Below are 27,538 nucleotides of genomic sequence, written 5' to 3'. Positions count from 1 at the left end.
AAACAAGGATGCAATAGACTAAAACTAGGATGCAATCAAGTAAAATCGGTATGCAATCGCATAAAATATAATGCAATCGAGTAAAACGGACGAATACAATCGTGTAAAACGGACGGATGAATCGATAAAACTTGGATGCAACCGATTAGAAACAGGATTCAATCAAGTAAAACAGACAGATGCAATCGTGTAAAACATGTGCATATTGCATTCGTCCGTTTTACACGATTGCATTCGTTTGTTTTACTCGATTGAATCTTGGTTTTACTCGGTTGCATCCGTTTGTATTGCTCGATTTTATCATGTTTTACTCGATTGCATTCATCTTTTACTCGATCCCATAGCAATAGCCTAATCAATAAAGTATAATAATCTATTGAATTTATATTATTCAACAAAACTATAGTTCATGTTTGTTATGTATCATTTAGAGGACACACGTGCCTTGCACGTGACCATTTAACCAACCTTCCCGCCCAAGTATAAATAGAAACGTTAGAATCATTTGTTAATATGATTTTTTTAGAAATGAACATTAGAAGATCCAAGTATGCCTTGAATTCTACAAACAAGAAATAGAATCAAAGGAAATACTCGAAAAGACTATTCTATTGATGAACACCAACTCATAATCACAATTACAAATGAAATGGGAAGGAATGTGATAAACATACACTTAACAATCAAAGCTTAATTAACAAATGACCCTAATGTTCTTATTTATACTTGAGCGGGAAGGTTTGTTAAATGGTCACGTGCAAGGCGCGTGTGTCCTCTAAATGATACATAACAATATTCAAGTTGGGAACATAAAGTTAAGGGTCCCATGTTTTTTACTTTTTCGTTATTGCTAATTTTTTTTTTTTGGACATCAGTTTGGGATCACCCAGGGGACTTAACCACCCACGCGTTCATCTCCCGTAGTTGCATAACCCGCCCCCAACTACTGATGTTTAATGATTGCCTTATACATTGATGTGGTGATCGATCAAACAAACACAAACATTTTACATGAAATTTGTTATTACTCTATATATCAATAGAGCACAACTGCACAAGTGTTTATTGTTATAATTTTACAAAAGTAAAAACATGCTCACTTCTCTCTATGGCATGCCATATTTAACGGAACCTGTGGATCCGAAAATGCTCCGGTGGCAATTTGCTCATAGATCCACTTGTTAGCAGCCTCGGTAAAGTGAATCCCGTCCCAAATGATCGATGACGACGGGTCTTTACAAGAATTTGCGATCAAGATCTTTTTACCGTTCACCATTTCTGTGAAACCGCACATTTGTGCATTGTTGAAATTGTGCTTTTCTCCATGCCCACAACATACCATGAATGGGTCAACGAAACCTGTAAATGACAAATTTGACCCATTACGGGCTAAACTAGGTCGTGGTCATATTGGTGAAATAAGAAAATTTATCTAAAAGGGAGACAGTTTGAAAGTCCCCCAAAATCTTTGTTTAGTTCAGTTCATCCAAAAAATTTGATATTTATAGTTAACGATACTTTTATTTAATTCCTTGTTATGATAGTTTACATTATGTGTATACTTTTAATTTGTTAAGAAGAACTCGTTAAGCATCTTGCGAATATAGTTAAATCTAAACATAGTGCAAGTCGAATGAATGTACAAACTTACCAAGCTTTTTGGATTGGGCAATGAGTGAGTACTTAGCTGAATAGATATCAACATAGGTAATGGAAGCCAAAGGAAGTTCTTTTCGGAGTTGGATTACAGCTTCCTTAAGTTTCAAGTTAAAATACTGTGAAACATCATTGAACTGGGCGGCACAACCAAGTTTATCCACCTGAGCCGTAGTGATCACTTGGGTATCCATTATATAAGGCAAGCAACCAACCGGCCCTGTGTTGTGTATCCAAAATGCTCTGCCACCAACACCATACACGTTCTGTTTACACATTGTAAACAATTATTGTTGAAAAAAAATCCCAAAATTGGTTACTGTTTTGGGTCATGGTATCCTCCAAAAATTAATCTGGTTAGGCCGCTAACATAATAGTAAAAATTAAAGAATAACCCGGTTAGGCCGCTTACATAAAGACTAAAAATACTGACATAAAGTGTTTCGAATCAAGATAATCAAACTCAATATATACCCAAAAAAAGTCACCTATTTTGTTATTATATCTGAAACAAGAACTAATCAGAGTGGTTTTTGAGTCAACACAACCCGACCCGTTTGACTAGTAATCCACCTATCCATTTTTCTACCTCTAATATAATGACCAACAAGTCAAGTTTCTTACCTTTATGGTAGCTGTAAATTCTGATATAACATCCGGAACGTACGCTTTAACTTGTTCGGGAGACATATTAAGTTGGTAACCCGCAGTAAGATCATTTTGGCCAATATCAAATGTGTACAACCCTCTAGAAAAGTCGTTAATATCTGGAAACAGGGTCTTAAAGATGTCTCCTGCAGCACGTTTTTGTGACATATTATTAGATAATGTACAACTTTATTCTGTTTATGGGCCGCGAATGAGTACCTCTTTGGCGGATTAATTGTGATCTTTTCAAGAAACTTGAGAATTCGGCATATTGAATGTCTAAAGAAATCGGGCTATAGCCACTTTGGAAAATCGTAGTGTTTTGACGTCGGATTGTTGATCCTATAGTGGCATAATTTGCTCCATGGCTGAAATTGGTACCCATCGAATCCAGAAATGCACTAAGATAGGGCAATCCTAAACCTTTCGCTGAAATTTAATTACAACAGTTCATCACGGAACAAATAAGTCGCCAAATCTAATCTATGCATAACAATTTACAACGTAATGTACTAATGTTACATTTAAACTAATTAGTTTAATGATGTATTCATTGACCAAATGTATCGGAAAATTACTGGTGTGGTTACTTTGTCTCTAATACCGTTATTCATAGTAGTAATGCTTTATTAGTGAGCCACAATATAGTTGACATTTGACATATCACTTTGCTGGTTCAAACTTGACAACTTCAAAATAAAAAAATAAAAAAATAAAAAACAAAATCTTTAACAAAAATTTCAAACTATCATTTTCTTATACGGATTTTCATTTCAATAAAATATGCTAGAAACAATTATTATAATTTAAATATATTATATTATATTATTATTATTATTGTAATATATAATATATTATAATATTATAATAAAGGATGAAAACTATAAAATAAAAATAAAATTTAAACACACAAAACTAGGATAAAGCATTCGGAATGGTTTAGACCATTCACAGTGGTGACGGATGATGGGGGCGTGATGGAGTGTTTTTGTGGGGTATAGTGCTGATTTGACAACGGTGATGGCGTGATGGCGTGATGGCGTGAGTAGTGGTGGGCGTGATGGTTATGTGATGAGTTAAATTGGTCCCACCATTTTAATTTAATTTTCATTTAGTTTGATTTATTTTTTTTGATTTGTTTGTTTTTTTATATAAAAATAATACATATTAAATAATAAAAATTTATAAAAACACACTTAAATTAATAAAATGCAAACCATTACAATTTATTAAAGTCCTAAAAATTAAAAAGTACGATAATTTAAAAATCCTAATACAATTACTTTATTAAATTCCTAAAACTTAAAACGTAGTTCATAATATAAATTACTCGTCGTCACTTGAAAGCTCGATATATATGTACACTTTTTGCTGCAAGGGGACCATTGCCTTGCAGCTTTTTACAAGCAAACAGCCAATCAGATTCGATCACCACCTCCATCACCTCCCGTGATCCCTCCATCGCGCCACCACCATCATCCCTCCATCACGCCGCACAGGGGCGCGATGGAGGCGCCGTCGATCCCATCACCTCCCCTTAACGCTGCGATGTAAATGGTCTTAATGTGCCAAAAATAATGACTTAAAAAAACATTCAAAACAATGACCAAAGACTTTTTCATACCATAAACCATGACTTTGATATATGTCTTCAAACTATAGATATTTATAAGTATACACATATATATGTATGTACCTATGAAATCGATTAGGAGGCGACCATCAGAACGGCGACCGGCAGGAGAACCGAAGAAGGTTTCTCCGTTAGGAGGAGGAATAGCAGGTTCTCCAAACATGGCAGATAAAGCACCAGTATCCGAATTTGAATCACCAAAGTTAAATACTGCTGGAAATTTACATTCTGGTATACCCAATATTGATATTGGTTGTAGTTGTAGTAGTAATGTAACAAGAATCAGTAGCTTACAAATTGGATCCATATTTAGGTTGTAAACTCCCTTGATTAAGAGAGAGATATATTTGTAATTTATATAAGTTGGTGATGGTTTGAAAGTTGACTATGCCATATGCCTGCCTCAATTAAAAAAAAAAAAAATATATCCTCTTTCAGGGAAAATTGTTTGAAAATAACTTTCAACAAATTTCTATTATATGTATCCAACTTTTATAACTCCTATTGTATGCATTCAACTATCTAAATTATTTTATTGTATGTAGTTAACTGGTTATAACTTATAACATTTAACTATTCTATCAAACAAGACCCACTGCATACCAATTACATTGAACAAATATATCACAAACAAACAAACACAATGAATACCAACACGCCAAAACACAGCAACTGAATTTCCCCAATCTCCAAAGATATCCTAAAATCGATGTCCTATCATTTTCGAAAACCCTAAATCAACCAAGAAGCAATGAAACCATAAACGACAACAGTCACCGCAAACTATAGTCAAAACCCGGACAAGGAATCACTCAAACTACACCTAAACACCACAAATCCCAACCACATGCTGGTCGAACTCGAAAATAAAAGAACCAGTGGATACTCAGTCGGTTCTTGACTAATGGCGTCGGGAAAATTAAACAAAAAAACAGATGCCGAAACAAACACCCTTAAACCCACCAACAGTTACCTTAAAAACTACCTCTACCAAACAGACCCAGTATAGAGATACACGAAATGAGCCACACATCATATTTACAAATTACAATGAGTCTGATATAAAAGTGTCTATATCAACGGTGTTCTAAAACGTTATAAACGATAACGTGAGACGGCTCTACAAGCTTCCCTTAAAGGAATTTTGGGTTCACACATAGAGCCATCTTGAATATAGTTAGCTACCCATTTCTTAGCTGCTTCTGTATAATGTATTCCGTCCCAGTTGATATACTCATATGGGTTCGCACAAGCCTTACTATCGTCCCCATCTTGCCCTAAACACTTTCCTAAAGGATCCACGAAGCCTGCAAAAAGATTAGCATTCAAATACTATATCAAGAAAGGAAACAGGCCAAACTGATCAAAAGTTACCCAAAGTGTACTTAATGCCCAAAGTGTTTCAAATCAACCCAAAAAAGCCTCAACCCATTGCATAAAAATGCCTTGCATAAAAAATATCAAAACAGTTGCTTACCATACTTGTTTGCTTCACTTATGACAGAATATTTGAGTGAGTAAATGTCAATGTACACGCATGATGCTTCTTGAAATTGCGTTCTCAGTTTCAATACCTTTTCTTTAAGCTGTTTATTGAATTCTTGTGCTAATTCATTGTATGAATTCACACACCCGATTTGGTCTGTGTTGTTTCGAGGTGGAGGATTATTTTTTACAAGGACAGGTAAGCACCCAATTGGACCTGTATTGTGAATCCAAAGTGTTCTTGCTCCATTTTGGTAAAGTTTCTGTAACAAAAGACGTAGAAATTAGCTAAAAAAACTGTAACATTTGTGTACTTCTGATTACCAAAAAAAAAAAAAAAACACAGGTTTTTTCATAAGCAGGTCAATGTGAGATGGGTCTTCTTAAAAGTGTCGTTGAATGTGATCATAATTGATGGATACATTTTATATAGAAGAAAAAAAAAATAATAATACACAGAAAGTGTTACTGGGTCAACGTAACTTAACACGGTCCATTTCAGGTCCAGCTCAACTTATAAAAGGACCCGTTTAGAACTGAACTCGTTTAGACATGATACCCAAGTTGGTCGGACCCAACCATTTTGCCACCTTTAGTATAGGTTAAAGATGAAAATACCTCTACAACAGAAGCAAACTGATTGATAATGCTGGGAATGTATTTCTTCACTTGCTCTTCCTTCATTGATGTAATCCCGGCATGAAGATCATTTTGTCCTATGTCGAATGTGTAAAGGGCCCGACTATAATCCTCTGATCGTGGTAGACGATCTTTAATTTCACTACTTACCACTAACGTAAAAATTCAAGAACAAGCATCTGCATTGTATGCTAACACCTAAATTTCAATGAAACAAATGTTTTCAAAATAACGTCTAACCTTCATTAAACAAATCAGAAGATCTTTTTTTAAATTGCTCGAACTGTGAAAGCTGTACATCGAGAGTGATAGGGTTAAAAGTTCTGTTTAGCATTAGAGCGTCTGCCGGCTGAATTGTGCAGCCACTGGCAGCAAAATTTGCACCGTGTCGAAAATTGGTTCCAATTGAATCCACATATGCACTTAAGTATGGCATGCTTAAATTTTCAGCTGCACACATTCGTTCACAAAATCAAAACCACATCCAGTATTGAATTAAAGTGACTTGAATAAGATTTATATGTATATGCTATAAATTTGTAATTGCTTTCGCGCATTTTATCAAGTCCTTATTGTCACCTCTATTTGCATACTTTCTAATTGAGTTCAACAAGTTCAAACTTTTAAATCTATTTTTTCTTTCAAAAAAAAAAAAAAAAAATTACTTCTCTCAAGTAAACTCAAGATCCAACAACATTAGATATTTTATCAACCCACATGAATGTTAAGCAACATAATCCTAATGAACTCAAATTCTTCTCAAAATTTGATTTGGTTTTTTAGCAAACTCAAGACCAACAAAAATTTATCTTTTACCAACCCAAAAGAATATTAAACCAAAAAATCTTAATTAAGTCAAAATCCAACCAATTTCATGAAAATAGAGCTTCCAATCACCCCACATAGAGATCAAAAAAAAAAAAACCCGAATCAAAATCTTGATCAGTACCGAACTTAAAGGTATAAACTTTACTGTATCAACAATTATACTCAGCTTCAAGTAAACGTTTTCAATAAATAAATTTACCTATAAAATCAATGATTAGACGCCCATCAGAGTACCTTCCAGATGGTTTATGAAAATAAGTGATCCCATATGGAGGAAGAACAGGGCTAAATACAGCAGATGCAGCTCCTGTATCCGAATTCGAATCACCAAAGTTGTAGATTGCTGGAAACTGACAATCATGATGATTATTATTATTAACAAGATTTGATATCATCCCTTGTTTAACAAACTTTGAAATAGATGATGTAATCAATAAAAGTGATCCAATTGTCACTATCAAACCCCATCTGCTCAGATTAGTAACTACATGCCTCCATTCCATACTTTGGTGTTTGTTCGCGATTGATTATGATAGTTTTATTCTAATAACTAATAACTAATTTTCAGTTGATCTAAAAGAAGATTGCCGAGTTATTTAAACTTTTTGCAGTGGCATCTCACCAGTTTTTCAATGTAATTTAAGGATATTGGGGTTGGCGCTAAGGATGGGTACGGATGTTCTAGTATATATCCCTAGGATTCTATTCATTTAAATGCATATTTTTCATTTTTTTAATTAAAAATAACGATTACTATAGAAATAACGGAAATTTTATCGAGTATGAAAGTACGTAAACCGATACAGACCAACCCGAAAGAAGATGGCTCGAGCGTAAACACGTACGAGAACAAATAAACGGTAGCTATCTTCGTTAAGCGTAAACTATAGGCACCTAAACATAAATAAAACAACCACAAATAACAAAACAGAACACCAACAAACTAATAACAAAACATAAACCAAACCAAACCGAACCGAACTAAGAATTCTCCGAAGATCCTTTTCGGGATCAAGTATCCAACCATTCGACTTTCCCATCGCCACTTTACCTTTACCGTGCCGAGAAGTGTAAGCGTACGCAAACACTTTCGAAGTTGTTGATTCACGCATAATAGAATGAATATCGATTTAAATGGATATGGACGATGGAAATGGATGTGGATTAAATGGATATAGACGATCTGAAAAAGTAGTGTATCAGGTGTTACCAGCCGAAATACATATATACATATAAATATATACATATTTACTTAAATATATGTGTTTACATTTACATATCGTTATATATGTACACTATAAACTATTAAAATGTTATCGAAAATATAGATTGTGAAAATACAATTAAGTACATAATATTAAATTTGTATATCATGTACAATATTACATATCTTTTTTAAAAATAATATGATGGTTTTATTTCATACTAGGAATATTTAAAAATAAAAAAAAAACTTAACATTCAACGGATATCCGTTTACCCTACTTCATCCAACGAATACGAATATGGATGAATGAGTTATATTTAAATGGAATGGATATTGATATAAATTTTTAAAATTAAATGAATATGAATATAGATATGGATATGGATATAGGCTCACCCGATTCATATTCGATCTATTGTAATTCCTACTTAAAGCTGCAAAACATAAGGTTTGTTAAGATCTTGGTATATTATGATTTATAACTTTATAAATTATAAATTATAATTTACATTTTATGTAGTAATAGTAATAATTTATAATATAAATAATGATGGTGGTGATGTCTAGTTTTTCCGGAGTAGAGAGCAATCGGAGAATTGGGAGGTGTTTCAGATTTGAGAGGGAAAGCAGATCTTAGAGAGATAGTAATATTTAGAAGGGTACTTTTGTAAATGTCATTACTAACCATACATGTGATTGGTTTGGAAAAAAAGAAAATAAATTTTTTAAATAAAAAATAATGAAATGACATTTCAGAACAATGAAAAGGTTAGTATACGACTAGGGATGGTAAAATGATCCATACTTGATGGGAGACTCGAAAACCGTTATAATTGGGCGGGGTCTGACCCGAGTCCGTCGGGTTATGGGTCGGGTATGGGGATGGTTACAAAAAAAATTCCGGGTTCGGGTTCGAGTTCATGTATGGTTTTGGATACAAACCTGTTTACCTGACCCGTATACCCGACCCGCATACCCGTATATCCGGCCCGAGGAATTTTAATAATAATTTTTATGTAAAATTTTAGTATTAGTATTATATTGTTAATGTATGAAAGATTTCTCTTATTTATTTTTGAGTATTTTAGAAACTTTTCAATCAAATTTTTGTATGTGATATTTTATAATACTTTAAACATGAAGTAGTTAAGTTATTTTTTAATATTTTGATTTGGTAACTTACTGAAAAATAAGTACATAATGACTAATCGGGTATACCCGTTTACCCGTGGGGAAACCCGAAACCCGATAGTATGCAAGTAAATGGGGAACTGAAGGGTTTCGGGCCAGGTTTGGGGCGGAGTTTCTTAATCGGGTTCGGGATTACCTAAACCCGACCCAAACCCGACCCGATGTCATCCCTATATACGACTTGTATGTTGTACTTACTTGTATAAAATGCGTTAAAAGTATTCCCTCCGTCCCATATTAATAGTCCAACATTCTATTTTAGGATGTCTCATATTAATAGTCCAGTTTCATAAATAGAAAAGAATAAGCTTAAGTTCTATTATGCTCTTAATGTTTGTATATATGACTAAAGGAGAAACAAAAGGTAAGGTAAACCTGAAAAATAAACAGAAAGTACAATACTTTTATGAAAATTTCGTAAATTGGGTGTTTTTTGTCTGCGGACTATTAATATGGAATGGAGATAGTAGCAATTTTGCACTATTCATAAGGTTTGTTAATTAGATAAGGATATAATATAACTAGAAAGTGGCCGGTTGGCCCGCTCCGTTGGGCCGACAAAACAAACTTGCGCAAAAAAAAATCACTAGATGGCGAAATTGCTGACGGCATGATGATGTCATCAAAAACTATTCATTCAGGTTGTCTATTATATATATATTGTTAATGTTAATATTAATGTTAATGAATGTGATAATACATCATATACTGATGAATATACCATAATTACCTATATCAAAATATACATGTAGCATCATGACTTTGCTTTTTTTCTTCGGTATATCTAAGACTACTCGTTACGATGATTGTGAAGGTAAGCGTACGAATGCACTTCCGAAGGTGTTGATTCACGCACAATAGAATGAATATCGATTTAAATGGGTATGAATGATGGATATGGATTAAGTCGATATGGATATGGATACGGTTGATGTGAAAAAAATAGTGGATCAGGTATTATCACCCGAAATACATACACACACACACACACACATATATATATATACATATACATACATACATACATACATACATACATACATATTTACTTAAATATATATGCGTTTACATTTTACTTATCGTTATAAGTAAATATATATGCGTTTACATTTTACTTATCGTTATATATGTATACTATAAACTATTAAAATGTTATTGAAAATATAAATTATGAAAATACAACTATGTACATAGTGTTAAATTCTTATATCTTGTACATATTACATATCTTTGTTAAAAATAATATGATGGTTTTATTTCATGATAGGATTATATTTAAGGAAAAAAAAAAGAAAACTTAACATTCAACGGATATCCCTTTACCCGCTTCATTCACCGAAAATGGTTATGGATGCATGAATTATATTTGAATAGAAATGGAGATGGATATCGATTTTAAAAATTAAATGTTATGGATATAGATATGGATATACGCTCACCCGATTAATATTCGATTCATTGTCATCCTTAGGAGCTGAGAAACATAAGGTTTGTTAAGATCTAGGTATATTATTATTTATAATTTTATAAATTATAAAATTTATATAGTAATAGTAATTGATAATATAAATATTGATGGTGGTGATGTCTAGTTTTTCCGAAGTAGAGAGCAATCCAAGTTCAGAGAATTGGGAGGTGTTTCAGACTTGAGAGTGTTAAAAATTTTTTGAGAGGGAAAGCATATCTTAGAAAGATAGTACTCCATCCGTTTCAATTAGATAGTCTTTATTTTATTTTTTGTCCGTCCCTAAGTAATAGTCTACTTCTATAAATAGATAAGAATCTATATAGTCTAATAAACCTCTAAAATAATGACATCATCATTAAGCTAAATTAACATTTACTTTTTATAATGATGATGTCATAATTATATATTAATTTAATTAAAAAAATAATTTAAAATTTTTTATAAAAGGAAATATTAATCTCTCCTAAATTATATTTTTATTTTTCTAAAAAATTTAAAAGGCATTTATTATTATTAATAATTATTATTATTATTAATATAAATATAAATATAAATATTCAACTTTGAGCAAACTTTATGTTTGTAAAATCAACGACAAGTTTCTTAGTCGGAATCCGTGGTTCCACGGGGCAATAAACTAAATGACTTTAAAATTTACATTCACTTAATACCTAAAACATATCATTAAACTGTTTCGTTTAAACAAACCCATGTTTCCACGGGTCATTTCACTAGTAATTGATTAAAATACTTTTATATCCTTACTTTATTTAAGTAAGACAAAATGTAAGTAAAAGTAAGCGGTAAAACTTGAAAGTAGACAAAAAAATATATGTGTCAGTCACTTTTTTTAAACTTTTGTGTGTTTGTCTTGGAGATTATTAAATTGAGACGGAGAAAGTAATATTTAGAAGGGTACTTTTGTAAATGTCATTACTAACCATACATGTGATTAGTTGGAAAAAGGAAAATAAAATTTTTTAAAAAATAATGAAATGACATTTCAGAACAATAGAAGGGTTAGTAAACTACTTTATGTTGTACTTGTACTAAATTCATTAAAAATAGTGATTTTGCATTGTTCATAATTTTTGTTTATTAGATAAGGATAGAATAGAATATGAAATGTCCCGTTCTTATTGATTAAAAACGTTCCATATTAATTGATTTCGTTTCGAGGTTTTGACCTCTATATGAGACGTTTTTCAAAGACTGCATTCATTTTTAAAACAAACCATAACCTTTATTTCATAAATAAAGGTTTAAAAAGCTTTACGTAGATTATCAAATAATGATAATCTAAAATATCCTGTTTACACACGACCATTACATAATGGTTTACAATACAAATATGTTACATCGAAATCAGTTTCTTGAATGCAGTTTTTACACAATATCATACAAACATGGACTCCAAATCTTGTCCTTATTTTAGTATGCAACAGCGGAAGCTCTTAGTATTCACCTGAGAATAAACATGCTTTAAACGTCAACAAAAATGTTGGTGAGTTATAGGTTTAACTTATATATATCAAATCGTAACAATAGACCACAAGATTTCATATTTCAATACACATCCCATACATAGAGATAAAAATCATTCATATGGTGAACACCTGGTAACCGACATTAACAAGATGCATATATAAGAATATCCCCATCATTCCGGGACACCTTTCGGATATGATATAAATTTCGAAGTACTAAAGCATCCGGTACTTTGGATGGGGTTTGTTAGGCCCAATAGATCTATCTTTAGGATTCGCGTCAATTAGGGTGTCTGTTCCCTAATTCTTAGATTACCAGACTTAATAAAAAGGGGCATATTCGATTTCGATAATTCAACCATAGAATGTAGTTTCACGTACTTGTGTCTATTATGTAAATCATTTATAAAACCTGCATGTATTCTCATCCCAAAAATATTAGATTTTAAAAGTGAGACTATAACTCACTTTCACAGATTTTTACTTCGTCGGAAAGTAAGACTTGGCCACTGGTTGATTCACGAACCTATAACAATATATACATATATATATCAAAGTATGTTCAAAATATATTTACAACACTTTTAATATATTTTGATGTTTTAAGTTTATTAAGTCAGCTGTCCTCGTTAGTAACCTACAACTAGTTGTCCACAGTTAGATGTACAGAAATAAATCGATAAATATTATCTTGAATCAATCCACGACCCAGTGTATACATATCTCAGTATTGATCACAACTCAAACTATATATATTTTGGAATCAACCTCAACCCTGTATAGCTAACTCCAACATTCACATATAGAGTGTCTACGGTTGTTCCGAAATATATATAGATGTGTCGACATGATAGGTCGAAACATTGTATACGTGTCTATGGTATCTTAAGATTACATAATATACAATACAAGTTGATTAAGTTATGGTTGGAATAGATTTGTTACCAATTTTCACGTAGCTAAAATGAGAAAAATTATCCAATCTTGTTTTACCCATAACTTCTTCATTTTAAATCCGTTTTGAGTGAATCAAATTGCTATGGTTTCATATTGAACTCTATTTTATGAATCTAAACAGAAAAAGTATAGGTTTATAGTCGGAAAAATAAGTTACAAGTCATTTTTGTAAAGGTAGTCATTTCAGTCGAAAGAACGACGTCTAGATGACCATTTTAGAAAACATACTTCCACTTTGAGTTTAACCATAATTTTTGGATATAGTTTCATGTTCATAATAAAAATCATTTTCCCAGAATAACAACTTTTAAATCAAAGTTTATCATAGTTTTTAATTAACTAACCCAAAACAACCCGCGGTGTTACTACGACGGCGTAAATCCGGTTTTACGGTGTTTTTCGTGTTTCCAGGTTTTAAATCATTAAGTTAGCATATCATATAGATATAGAACATGTGTTTAGTTGATTTTAAAAGTCAAGTTAGAAGGATTAACTTTTATTTGCGAACAAGTTTAGAATTAACTAAACTATGTTCTAGTGATTACAAGTTTAAACCTTCGAATAAGATAGCTTTATATGTATGAATAGAATGATGTTATGAACATCAATACTACCTCAAGTTCCTTAGATAAACCTACTAGAAATGAGAAAAATAGATCTAGCTTCAAAGGATCCTTGGATGGCTTGAAAGTTCTTGAAGCAGAATCATGACACGAAAACAATTTCAAGTAAGATTTCCACTCGAAATAAGATTGTTATAGTTATAGAAATTGAATTAAAGTTTGAATATGATTATTATCTTGTATTAGAAAGATAACCTACTGTAAGTAACAAAGGTTTCTTGATCTTGGATGATTACTTGGAATGGATTTAGAAAACTTGGAAGTAAACTTGCAATCTTGGAAGTATTCTTGATTTTATGAAACTAGAACTTTTGAAATTTATGAAGAACACTTAGAACTTGAAGATAGAACTTGAGAGAGATCAATTAGATGAAGAAAATTGAAGAATGAAAGTTTTTGGTCGTTGGTGTATGGATTAGATATAAAGGATATGTAATTTTGTTTTCATGTAAATAAGTCATGAATGATTACTCATATTTTTGTAATTTTATGAGATATTTCATGCTAGTTGCGAAATGATGGTTCCCACATGTGTTAGGTGAATGGGCTGCTAAGAGCTGATCATTGGAGTGTATATACCAATAGTACATACATTTAAAAGCTGTGTATTGTACGAGTACGAATACGGGTGCATACGAGTAGAATTGTTGATGAAACTGAACGAGGATGTAATTGTAAGCATTTTTGTTAAGTAGAAGTATTTTGATAAGTGTCTTGAAGTCTTTCAAAAGTGTATGAATACATATTAAAACACTACATGTATATACATTTTAACTGCGTCGTTAAGTCATCGTTAGTCGTTACATGTAAATGTTGTTTTGAAACCTTTAGGTTAACGATCTTGTTGAATGTTGTTAACCCATTGTTTATTATAACAAATGAGATGTTAAATTGTTATATTATCATGATATTATGATATATAATATATCTTAGTATGATATATATACAGTTAAATGTCGTTACAACGATAATCGTTACATATATGTCTCGTTTCGAAATCATTAAGTTAGTAGTCTTATTTTTACATATGTATTTCATTGTTAATAAACTTAATAATATATTTACTTATCATTTAACATAATTAACCAAGTGTATCAATATCTTAATATGATTCATATGTACCTAGTAAGACGTTGTTATAACGATAATCGTTATATATATCGTTTTCGAGTTTCTTAAATTAATAGTCTCATTTTTATGTATATAACTCATTGTTAAAATACCTAATGAGATACATACTTATAATAAAATCATGTTAACTATATATATAACCATATATATGTCATCGTATAGTTTTTACAAGTTTTAACGTTCGTGAATCACCGGTCAACTTGGGTGGTCAATTGTCTATATGAAACCTATTTCAATTAATCAAGTCTTAACAAGTTTGATTGCTTAACATGTTGGAAACACTTAATCATGTAAATAAAAATTTCATTTAATATATATATAAACATGGAAAATTCGGGTCACTACAGTACCTACCCGTTAAATAAATTTCGTCCCGAAATTTTAAGCAGTTAGAGGTGTTGACGTATCTTCTGGAAATAAATGCGGGTATTTCTTCTTCATCTGATCTTCACGCTCCCAGGTGAACTCGGGTCCTCTACGAGCATTCCATCGAACCTTAACAATCGGTATCTTGTTTTGTTTAAGTCTCTTAACCTCACGATCCATTATTTCGACGGGTTCTTCAATGAATTGAAGTTTTTCATTGATTTGGATTTCGTCCAACGGAATAGTGAGATCTTCTTTAGCAAAACATTTCTTCAAATTCGAGACGTGGAAAGTGTTATGTACAGCCGCGAGTTGTTGAGGTAACTCAAGTCGGTAAGCTACTGGTCCGACACGATCAATAATTTTGAATGGTCCAATATACCTTGGATTTAATTTCTCTCGTTTACCAAATCGAACAACACCTTTCCAAGGTGCAACCTTAAGCATGCCCATCTGTAAGACCCGAATAATTGAAGTGTACACATGTGTATATAAGTGTATTGTGCGGTACTCGAATCGGGGTTTGGTTGTATATATTTAAAAAGGCAAAAGGAGCTGGACTGGGAGAGTTGCGCGCCGCGCGGCCTCGTGGCGCGCCGCGCCATCTGTCTGTGACAGATTCTCTCTTTCTTTTAAATTAGATATTTTGAGGGTATTTTGGTAAAATCACTTGGAGGCCGGATTTAATGCCTTAGATCAGTTTTGGGGAGTTCATTTACTCCTTCCATAACTACCAACACTTATCCAAATCAATTCTAGAGAGAGAGAGGCTTTTAGTGAGGGAAACCCCATTTTGGAGAAGAAGAAGAAGGTTTCTTGCTTAAGTCCAAGCATTAAAGTTGTTCGCCTTCCCTCTAGCTTCGTTGTGATAGTTGTGGTATGTTCTAATCTTAATTTCTTTGTTTAATTTGATTTAGGGCTAGGGCTTGGGGTGAAGATGAACATAAAACCCATTTTGTTAGTGTTTTGGGTGTTCTAGGGTAATTTGAGTCATGTAGACTCAATATTGGGTTAACTAGGGTTTGGAAGAGTTAATTGTTGTTAGAGAACCCTAATTAGCTAGTAAAATTGCTAAAACACCATGATTTATGTAAATGGGTGTAAATGGGTTAGTGGTTGACCCAAAATGGGTAGGTTGACTTTGAAAGTGTCAAATGGGTCAAAATGAACCTAAGCTAATTAATATGTGTGGTTGAAGCCTAAAACTAGTGTTAAAATGTGTAATGAACCTACTTTGGTTAATGATAGGGTTTTGTGATGAGTTAACCCGATTTTAGGGTTAAGGGTGCAAATGGGTCGGATTTGCACCATGGGTCAAATTAACACTAGGAGTGAGCTTTAGAGTGTTGACCAACTCGAGTTGTGATTTTGATATTGTGATAAATGTAATAGGTGCGTTACATTGAAGTGTTCAAGCTCGGTTATCTTTCACCAAGAGATTTTGAGGTGAGTGGAATAATTATGCATTCGTGTATATGGCGTGTTTATTTGTGGGTGTTATGGTATGAACCATCGAGCCGGTAGTACCATAGCATGTGTGTAAATTGATGTGAACCACGAGCCGGTAGCATCGAGTGTGAACCACGAGCCGGTAGCACTATAAAATAATTGATGTGAACCACGAGCCGGTAGCATCGAGTGTGAACCACGAGCCGGTAGCACTATAAAATAATTGATGTGAACCACGAGCCGGTAGCATCGAGTGTGAACCACGAGCCGGTAGCACTATAAACAAAGTGTGAACCACGAGCCGGTAGCACTATAAACGAGTGAGACTCAATGCGTATGGTGTGAACCACGAGCCGGTAGCACCATAGCGTCATGGTTAACCATATTAAGATTTGTTGATATTTAGCATGCTAAATTATTTATGGTTGTGTTGAGTATATGCTAACTCGGTTATGTTATTGTATGACTTGTTAAGTGTTTGAGGTTGATGACATGCTTTTGTGTTACACGTTTCGTACGAGGTATCTTGTGTTGTGATTGCAAATAGATGGGCGATATATATGTATGTGTAATTATTGCATTCACTAAGCTTTGCTTACCCTCTCGTTGTTTACCACTTTTATAGGTTCGGTGTTGGACAAGGGTAAGGGCATCGTTTTGGACTAGGGATCCCGCTTGTTGCTAAGGGACGCTTTTGGTTTTAGTAGCTCTCGGAGTTTGACCGATAGTTGGGTAGTTTAATCCCAAACGCCATGCTCATTGTGTAGTTTGGAACTTAAACTTTTTGGTGGTCGAAACTCCTAAATTGTACTAAACTTGTAATTTGGGTCGTGTGGGCCCCGCTTGTAAAACTTTAATTTTATGTTTGAAACATGTTAGTTTTACATATTTGGTTGTATGGTAAAAAGCGTTTTGTCTAAAAGTGCCGGGAATTAGTCAATCTTTTCGCGGTTAAAAGTCCCGGGGACAGCCAGATATGGCGCGGCGCGCGGGCCATATGGCGCGGCGCGCCGATGGTCTGCAACAGAAAATTTTTTTTATTTCGTATTTTCACAAGGTTTTGTCGGGTGTTGGTTTGGGTTGTTACAAGTGGTATCAGAGCATGGTCTAAGGGATTTAGGTGACTTGAGATAGGCGCCTAGACTTAGACTTTTGTGTGAGTGATTATGCGGGACTTGTAGGACTTTGGGTCGGATCGGAATGATTAGTGCATAGGTTTATGTGAACTAATCATGCGCTATTTGTTTGTGTTGTGTTTAGCAATCATCAAGCGAGATGGACGTTGTACTAGCGAGTTAGCGCGACGTGCTCGCGTAGTAATGACTAGCTACCATTACTACGGGTGCAAATTGGGTCAAACAAGCAATGTACGACGATTGTTGAGCGAGATGGGGTAGTGAGGCGTATATGTATGTAATTGTGTATATTTGCCCTTTCGTTTCGTGGTTTAACCTAACTCGTTTTATAGAATGAAGACGAGAAACGGTCCCAATCACGATAACGAAAGTACAAGTGAAGACGCCGAGTTCTCGACCAAGGTCGAGGCCGTCTTTAAGAAGTTGAAATCGGACTTTCTTGCAGACGTTCGAAAGGTCTTCCAAGAGTCGGTCGATGGGCAAGTGACCGAAATGATAAACGAACGAATGAAGGCCACTATTGAAGAGGCCCTTGATGCTAGAAACGTTTATCCTCGAGGTGAAGGGGGTGATGGAAAGAGAGACTTCCACTACAAAAATTTTAAGGATACTCAACCTCCGACGTTTAATGGGGTGAGGGATCCGTTGAAAAGTACTTGTTGGATTTCGGACATCGAGGGGGCCTTCCGTACCGCGGAGTGTCCTCCCGAGAAGAAGACGAGGTTTGGGTCTAGCATGTTATGTGAAGAGGGCAAGTTGTGGTGGGATGATAAAATCAATTTGTATGGCGAAGAGCAATGCATGGACTTGACATGGGAGGAGTTCAAGAAAGAGTTTTTCAAGGAATACCGAACTTCATCCGATCTTGATCGAATCCGGGACGAGTTGCATCATTTGCAACAAGGTTCCATGGATTTAGTTACCCTCAAGTCTACATTCTTGGCAAAGACTCGTTTTTGCCCGGAGTATGTGGGTGATGATCATAAGCTTATGAAAGATTTTTATCGTACCTTGAATGCCGACTACAAGAGCAAGATTAGTCGGGGTATGGCTAAGACTTTTGATGAATTGTTTGAGTTGGCTCGGGGTTTTGAGCCGGAGGTGCCTAGGAAGAGTGATTTTACTTTTTTGAAAAGGAAGTTTGAAGGATCGAGCCATTCGAATTTTTCAAACAAGAAGTCCAAAAGAGGCGCCGAGAGCGTTAATAGTGCGAAGAAGGGTGGTTCCGGGAGTTTTGGACCCACTTGCTTTAATTGTAATCAAAGAGGGCACATGGCTCGCGAATGTCCTAAGGCGTCGACCAAGGTTACTTGCTTTAATTGCGGCAAAGAGGGGCATAAGAAGCCGGAGTGTCCCGACTTGCGAAATGATAATGTGAAAAGGTTGGAGAGGGCGGCGGGTACGGCTAGGGGTCGCAACTATTTGATGACTAATGATGAAGCCAAACAATCGAACGAAGTTGTCTCAGGTACTTTTACGGTTAATTCTAATCCGGCGAGAATTCTTTTTGATAGCGGTGCAAATTTGTCGTTTGTTTCTCCTAAATTTGTGCCTAAACTTGATAGACCGTTAGTTAAGTTAAGTCGTCTGGTAGAAGTCGAAATAGCGGACGGCAAGGCGGTGCTAGTGGTTGATGTGTGTAGGAATTGTGATGTTGTTTTTGGTGCCGAAACTTTTAAAATTAATCTCATTCCAATGACCTTGGGCGATTTTGATATTGTCGTTGGTATGGATTGGCTCGATCATTACAGAGCCGATATTGCATGCCATGACAAGTTTATTCGTGTTAAGGCCCCAAGTGGGGGAGAAATGATTATTCATGGTGATAAGAGAAGAAGAACGGTGCCGATATGCACTTTTGCACGGGCGCGTCGTTCCGTTGTTACCGGTGGCATGGCTTTCCTTGCTCATGTGGTTGATACTCGTAATGAGCCACCACCTATTCGTGAAATTCCAGTAGTTAATGAGTTTGAAGACGTTTTTCCGGATGAGTTACCGGGTGTTCCGGCGAAAAGACAAGTCGAGTTTCGCATTGAGTTGGTTCCGGGGGCTACCCCCATCGCTAAAACTCCTTATCGTTTAGCACCAACGGAAATGCAAGAGTTGTTGAATCAAATTCAAGAGTTGCTTGAGAAAGGTTTTATCCGACCGAGTGCTTCGCCGTGGGGCGCTCCGGTCTTATTCGTGAAGAAGAAAGATGGTAGTATGCGTATGTGCATCGATTACCGTGAGTTAAATAAAGTGACGATCAAGAATCGTTATCCGTTACCTAGGATTGACGATTTGTTTGATCAACTTCAAGGCGCGACGTATTTCTCTAAGATCGACCTACGGTCCGGCTATCATCAAATGCGGGTCCGTGAGGAAGACATTGAGAAAACGGCTTTCCGAACGCGTTATGGGCATTATGAGTTTGTGGTTATGCCTTTTGGTCTTACGAATGCACCGGCGGCATTCATGGATCTTATGAACCGGGTGTGCCAACCTATGTTGGACAAGTCGGTCATTGTGTTCATTGTCGACATACTAGTCTACTCGAAAAGTATGCACGAACATGAACGTCACTTGCGTGAAGTTTTGAAGACATTAAGAAAGGAGAAGTTGTATGCAAAATTCTCTAAATGTGAATTTTGGATAAGAGAGGTCCAATTTCTTGGCCATATTGTGAACGAAGGCGGTATCCAAATGGATCCGGGGAAGATTGAGACGGTGAAGAGTTGGGGACGACCGACTACGCCTACGGAAATCCGGAGTTTTCTCGGGTTGGCCGGTTATTATCGTCGGTTTATCCAAGATTTTTCTAAGATCGCTTCTTCGTTGACGAAATTGACAAGGAAGAATGCGAAGTTTGTTTGGGAGAACGAGCAAGAAATTGCTTTTCAATTGTTAAAAGAGAAGTTATGTCAGGCTCCGGTGTTAGTGTTACCGGAAGGTGTCGAAGATATGGTAGTTTATTGTGATGCTTCCTTAAATGGGCTCGGGTGTGTTCTTATGCAAAGGGGTAAAGTCATTGCTTATGCCTCTCGACAATTAAAGGAGCACGAGACGAGGTACCCGACTCACGATTTAGAGATGGCGGCGGTTGTGCATGCGTTGAGAATTTGGCGCCATTACTTGTATGGTGTCAAGTGTACGATATATTCGGATCATAAAAATTTGAAACATCTTTTCACTCAAAGAGATTTGAATTATCGTCAACGTAGGTGGATGGATGTGGTGAAGGACTATGATTGTGAGATACTTTATCATCCGGGTAAGGCGAATGTGGTCGCGGATGCGTTAAGTCGAAAGACTCAACATCCGGCGATACGTGTAGCATCGTTACGTTTGGTTATCACTAACGACTTTCTTGAAAAGATGGGTGAAGATCAAATAGAGGCTTATGTTCACAATAAGCATGCGGAGCGAATTGTGGGCCAATCGGAATTCATTACTATGGGCCCGCGGGGTTTATTGTCATTTCAAGGAAGGGTGTGGGTGCCTAAGATGGGTGATTACCGACGGGTGCTACTTGACGAGGCACATAATTCAAAATATTCTATTCATCCGGGCGCGACAAAAATGTATCACGACTTGAAGAAAGACTATTGGTGGCCGGGCATGAAACGCGATGTTGTGAAATATGTTGAACGATGTGTTACTTGCTTGCAAGTTAAAGCCGAGCACCAAAAGCCGTATGGTAAGTTGCAACAGTTAGAGATCCCGAAGTGGAAATGGGAGCACATTACCATGGATTTCATCACTAAGTTACCTAAGACGGCGAGGACTCAATATGATTCGATTTGGGTTATAGTTGATCGGTTGACGAAAAGCGCTTTGTTTCTTCCCATTAAAGAAGCAATATCATCGGAGACCTTGGCTAAGTTGTTTATCAAGGAAGTGGTCGCTCGTCATGGGGTTCCTATATCTATTATCTCGGATCGAGATACCCGTTTTACATCTCGATTTTGGGAAAAGTTTCATGAAGATATGGGTACGCAATTGAAGTTGAGCACGGCGTATCATCCTCAAACGGACGGTCAAACCGAACGTACGAACCAAACTCTAGAAGATATGTTACGGGCGTGCATTATTGATTTTGGTGGTAGTTGGGACGAGCATTTGCCTTTGGTGGAATTCTCGTACAATAATAGTTATCATACTAGTATCGGGATGCCACCGTATGAGATGCTCTATGGGCGTAGATGTCGAACTCCCGTTTGTTGGGGAGAAGTGGGTCAACGAGAGATCGGGAGTACCGATTTGGTTTTGGAGATGAACAACAAGATTGATATTATTCGGGAACATTTGAAGAAGGCTCAAGATAGGCAAAAGTCGTATGCCGACAAACGTAGGCGAACGATCGAATTTCAAGAAGGCGACATGTGATGCTTAAAGTTTCGCCATGGAAGGGTATTATTCGATTTCGAAAATGGGGAAAGTTAGCTCCTCGGTTTATTGGGCCATTCAAGGTTTTAGCTCGTGTTGGCGAAGTTGCATATCGATTGGAATTACCCGAAGAGCTTGCGGGGATCCATAATACATTCCATGTTTCCCACCTCCGTAAGTGTCTTGCGGATGATTCCTTATGGATGCCTTTAGTCGAGATCGAGCTAAACAACAAGTTGGAATATGTCGAAGAACCGGTCGCCATACTCGATGAGAAAGTTAAGAGGTTGAGACATAAAGAAGTGAGGACTTTTAAAGTCCAATGGCGGCGTAGCGAGGTTCCGAGTTCACTTGGGAACCCGAAGAGTTCGTGTTAGTGTATCTTCCCTCTTGTCATGCGGCTTGGATTGCGAGGGCGCAATCCGAATAAGTGGGGGAGAGTTGTAAGACCTGAATAATTGAAGTGTACACATGTGTATATAAGTGTATTGTGCGGTACTCGAATCGGGGTTTGGTTGTATATATTTAAAAAGGCAAAAGGAGCTGGACTGGGAGAGTTGCGCGCCGCGCGGCCTCGTGGCACGCCGCGCCATCTGTCTGTGACAGATTCTCTCTTTCTTTTAAATTAGATATTTTGAGGGTATTTTGGTAAAATCACTTGGAGGCTGGATTTAATGCCTTAGATCAGTTTTGGGGAGTTCATTTACTCCTTCCACAACTACCAACACTTATCCAAATCAATTCTAGAGAGAGAGTGGCTTTCAGTGAGGGAAACCCCATTTTGGAGAAGAAGAAGAAGGTTTCTTGCTTAAGTCCAAGCATTAAAGTTGTTTGCCTTCCCTCTAGCTTCGTTGTGATAGTTGTGGTATGCTCTAATCTTAATTTCTTTGTTTAATTTGATTTAGGGCTAGGGCTTGGGGTGAAGATGAACATAAAACCCATTTTGTTAGTGTTTTGGGTGTTCTAGGGTAATTTGAGTCATGTAGACTCAATATTGGGTTAACTAGGGTTTGGAAGAGTTAATTGTTGTTAGAGAACCCTAATTAGCTAGTAAAATTGCTAGAACACCATGATTTATGTAAATGGGTGTAAATGGGTTATTGGTTGACCCAAAATGGGTAGGTTGACTTTGAAAGTGTCAAATGGGTCAAAATGAACCTAAGCTAATTAATATGTGTGGTTGAAGCCTAAAACTAGTGTTAAAATGTGTAATGAACCTACTTTGGTTAATGATAGGGTTTTGTGATGAGTTAACCCGATTTTAGGGTTAAGGGTGCAAATGGGTCGGATTTGCACCATGGGTCAAATTAACACTAGGAGTGAGCTTTAGAGTGTTGACCAACTCGAGTTGTGATTTTGATATTGTGATAAATGTAATAGGTGCGTTACATTGAAGTGTTCAAGCTCGGTTATCTTTCACCAAGAGATTTTGAGGTGAGTGGAATAATTATGCATTCGTGTATATGGCGTGTTTATTTGTGGGTGTTATGGTATGAACCATCGAGCCGGTAGTACCATAGCATGTGTGTAAATTAATGTGAACCACGAGCCGGTAGCATCGAGTGTGAACCACGAGCCGGTAGCACTATAAAATAATTGATGTGAACCACGAGCCGGTAGCATCGAGTGTGAACCACGAGCAGGTAGTACTATAAAATAATTGATGTGAACCACGAGCCGGTAGCATCGAGTGTGAACCACGAGCCGGTAGCACTATAAACAAAGTGTGAACCACGAGCCGGTTGTAGTGACCCGAACTTTTCCATGTTTATATATATTAATTGAGATTGATATTTACATGATTAAATGTTTCCAACATGTTAAACAATCAAACTTGTTAAGACTTGATTAATTGAAATATGTTTCATATAGACAATTGACCACCCAAGTTGACCGGTGATTCACGAACGTTAAAACTTGTAAAAACTATATGATGACATATATATGGATATATATATATATAGTTAACATGATACTATGATAAGTAAACATATCATTAAGTACATTAACAATGAACTACATATGTAAAAACAAGACTACTAACTTAATGATTTTTAAACGAGACATATATATAACGATTATCGTTGTAAAGACATTTAATGTATATATATATATATATCATATTAAGAGATATTCATACATGATAATATCATGATAATATAATAATTTAAAATCTCATTTGATATTATAAACATTGGGTTAACAACATTTAACAAGATCGTTAACCTAAAGGTTTCAAAACAACACTTACATGTAACGACTAACGATGACTTAACGACTCAGTTAAAATGTATATACATGTAGTGTTTTAATATGTATTTATACACTTTTGAAATACTTCAATACACTTATCAAAATACTTCTACTTAACAAAAATGCTTACAATTACATCCTCGTTCAGTTTCATCAACAATTCTACTCGTATGCACCCGTATTCGTACTCGTACAATACACAGCTTTTAGATGTATGTACTATTGGTATATACACTCCAATGATCAGCTCTTAGCAGCCCATGTGAGTCACCTAACACATGTGGGAACCATCATTTGGCAACTAGCATGAAATATCTCATAAAATTACAAAAATATGAGTAATCATTCATGACTTATTTACATGAAAACAAAATTACATATCCTTTATATCTAATCCATACACCAACGACCAAAAACACCTACAAACACTTTCATTCTTCAATTTTCTTCATCTAATTGATCTCTCTCAAGTTCTATCTTCAAGTTCTAAGTGTTCTTCATAAATTCCAAAAGTTCTAGTTTCATAAAATCAAGAATACTTTCAAGTTTGCTAGCTCACTTCCAATCTTGTAAGGTGATCATCCAACCTCAAGAAATCTTTGTTTCTTACAGTAGGTTATCATTCTAATACAAGGTAATAATCATATTCAAACTTTGGTTCAATTTCTATAACTATAACAATCTTATTTCAAGTGATGATCTTACTTGAACTTGTTTTCGTGTCATGATTTTGCTTCAAGAACTTCGAGCCATCCAAGGATCCATTGAAGCTAGATCCATTTTTTCTATTTTCCAGTAGTTTCATCCAAGGAACTTAAGGTAGTAATGATGTTCATAACATCATTCGATTCATACATATAAAGCTATCTTATTCGAAGGTTTAAACTTGTAATCACTAGAACATAGTTTAGTTAATTCTAAACTTGTTCGCAAACAAAAGTTAATCCTTCTAACTTGACTTTTAAAATCAACTTAACACATGTTCTATATCTATATGATATGCTAACTTAATGATTTAAAACCTGGAAACATGAAAAACACCGTAAAACCAGATTTACGCCGTCGTAGTAACACCGCTGGCTGTTTTGGGTTAGTTGATTAAAAACTATGATAAACTTTGATTTAAAAGTTGTTATTCTGAGAAAATGATTTTTATTATGAACATGAAACTATATCCAAAAATTATGGTTAAACTCAAAGTGGAAGTATGTTTTCTAAAATGGTCATCTAGACGTCGTTCTTTCGACTGAAATGACTACCTTTACAAAAACGACTTGTAACTTATTTTTCCGACAATAAACCTATACTTTTTCTGTTTAGATTCATAAAATAGAGTTCAATATGAAACCATAGCAATTTGATTCACTCAAAACGGATTTAAAATGAAGAAGTTATGGGTAAAACAAGATTGGATAATTTTTCTCATTTTAGCTACGTGAAAATTGGTAACAAATCTATTCCAACCATAACTTAATCAACTTGTATTGTATATTATGTAATCTTGAGATACCATAGACACGTATACAATATTTCGACCTATCATGTCGACACATCTATATATATTTCGGAACAACCATAGACACTCTATATGTGAATGTTGGAGTTAGCTATACAGGGTTGAGGTTGATTCCAAAATATATATAGTTTGAGTTGTGATCAATACTGAGATACGTATACACTGGGTCGTGGATTGATTCAAGATAATATTTATCGATTTATTTCTGTACATCTAACTGTGGACAACTAGTTGTAGGTTACTAACGAGGACAGCTGACTTAATAAACTTAAAACATCAAAATATATTAAAAGTGTTGTAAATATATTTTGAACATACTTTGATATATATGTATATATTGTTATAGGTTCGTGAATCAACCAGTGGCCAAGTCTTACTTCCCGACGAAGTAAAAATCTGTGAAAGTGAGTTATAGTCCCACTTTTAAAATCTAATATTTTTGGGATGAGAATACATGCAGGTTTTATAAATGATTTACAAAATAGACACAAGTACGTGAAACTACATTCTATGGTTGAATTATCGAAATCGAATATGCCCCTTTTTATTAAGTCTGGTAATCTAAGAATTAGGGAACAGACACCCTAATTGACGCGAATCCTAAAGATAGATCTATTGGGCCTAACAAACCCCATCCAAAGTATCGGATGCTTTAGTACTTCGAAATTTATATCATATCCGAAGGGTGTCCCGGAATGATGGGGATATTCTTATATATGCATCTTGTTAATGTCGGTTACCAGGTGTTCACCATATGAATGATTTTTTCTCTATGTATGGGATGTGTATTGAAATATGAAATCTTGTGGTCTATTGTTACGATTTGATATATATAGGTTAAACCTATAACTCACCAACATTTTTGTTGACGTTTAAAGCATGTTTATTCTCAGGTGAATATTAAGAGCTTCCGCTGTTGCATACTAAAATAAGGACAAGATTTGGAGTCCATATTTGTATGATATTGTGTAAAAACTGCATTCAAGAAACTGATTTCGATGTAACATATTTGTATTGTAAACCATTATGTAATGGTCGTGTGTAAACAGGATATTTTAGATTATCATTATTTGATAATCTACGTAAAGCTTTTTAAACCTTTATTTATGAAATAAAGGTTATGGTTTGTTTTAAAAATGAATGCAGTCTTTGAAAAACGTCTCATATAGAGGTCTAAACCTCGCAACGAAATCAATTAATATGGAACGTTTTTAATTAATAAGAACGGGACATTTCAGTTGGTATCCGAGCGTTGGTCTTAGAGAACCAGAATTTTGCATTAGTGTGTCTTATCGAGCTTGTTAGGATGCATTAGTGAGTCTGGACTTCGACCGTGTTTATTTGAAAAATGATTGCTTAACAAATTTTGTTGGAAACTATATATTTTTAACATGTGAATATTATGTGATATATTAATCTCTTAACGCGTTTGATATTATGTGATAGATGTCTACCTCTAGAACAAGTCCCATTGACTCACCTAATAATAATGAAGAG

The 27,538-nt window shown here is 35.1% G+C and overlaps 2 protein-coding genes across 2 annotated transcripts; both read right to left on the bottom strand.

Annotated features, from left to right (window-relative positions):
• Positions 1-1,053: 1,053 nt before the first annotated feature.
• LOC139873465 (GDSL esterase/lipase At3g26430-like) lies at positions 1,054-4,263 on the bottom strand. The gene is made up of 5 exons (XM_071861392.1): positions 4,001-4,263; positions 2,524-2,733; positions 2,281-2,450; positions 1,652-1,922; positions 1,054-1,359 (listed from the first exon to the last, which is right to left on the bottom strand). Exons 1-5 carry the CDS (start codon positions 4,242-4,244, stop codon positions 1,097-1,099), a joined length of 1,158 nt encoding a protein of 385 aa, XP_071717493.1. The 5' UTR covers positions 4,245-4,263; the 3' UTR covers positions 1,054-1,096.
• A 327-nt stretch (positions 4,264-4,590) lies between these two features.
• LOC139873464 (GDSL esterase/lipase At5g14450-like) lies at positions 4,591-7,583 on the bottom strand. The gene is made up of 5 exons (XM_071861391.1): positions 7,089-7,583; positions 6,302-6,511; positions 6,041-6,213; positions 5,415-5,685; positions 4,591-5,244 (listed from the first exon to the last, which is right to left on the bottom strand). The coding sequence occupies exons 1-5, from the start codon at positions 7,390-7,392 to the stop codon at positions 5,033-5,035; spliced, it is 1,170 nt and encodes a 389-aa protein (XP_071717492.1). The 5' UTR covers positions 7,393-7,583; the 3' UTR covers positions 4,591-5,032.
• Between the last annotated feature and the right edge of the window lie 19,955 nt (positions 7,584-27,538).

This window comes from Rutidosis leptorrhynchoides, chromosome 10 (assembly GCF_046630445.1).
Source record: "Rutidosis leptorrhynchoides isolate AG116_Rl617_1_P2 chromosome 10, CSIRO_AGI_Rlap_v1, whole genome shotgun sequence".
Classification (NCBI taxonomy): Eukaryota; Viridiplantae; Streptophyta; class Magnoliopsida; order Asterales; family Asteraceae; genus Rutidosis; species Rutidosis leptorrhynchoides.
This window is presented reverse-complemented; position numbering and strand designations above follow the sequence as displayed.

What these genes read in the sequence shown, in the direction of transcription:
- LOC139873465 (XM_071861392.1), bottom strand. Translation starts at nt 4,244, where the DNA reads ATGGATCCAATTTGTAAGCTACTGATTCTTGTTACATTACTACTACAA. An exon ending in AATTTACAGCTACCATAAAG is followed by an intron (nt 1,923 to 2,280) that starts GTAAGAAACTTG and finishes ATGTGTAAACAG; the next exon opens with AACGTGTATGGTGTTGGTGG. An exon ending in TGCCCAATCCAAAAAGCTTG is followed by an intron (nt 1,360 to 1,651) that starts GTAAGTTTGTAC and finishes TGTCATTTACAG; the next exon opens with GTTTCGTTGACCCATTCATG.
- LOC139873464 (XM_071861391.1), bottom strand. Translation starts at nt 7,392, where the DNA reads ATGGAATGGAGGCATGTAGTTACTAATCTGAGCAGATGGGGTTTGATA. An exon ending in TTCTGATTTGTTTAATGAAG is followed by an intron (nt 6,214 to 6,301) that starts GTTAGACGTTAT and finishes TTTTTACGTTAG; the next exon opens with TGGTAAGTAGTGAAATTAAA. An exon ending in AGTTTGCTTCTGTTGTAGAG is followed by an intron (nt 5,686 to 6,040) that starts GTATTTTCATCT and finishes CTTTTGTTACAG; the next exon opens with AAACTTTACCAAAATGGAGC.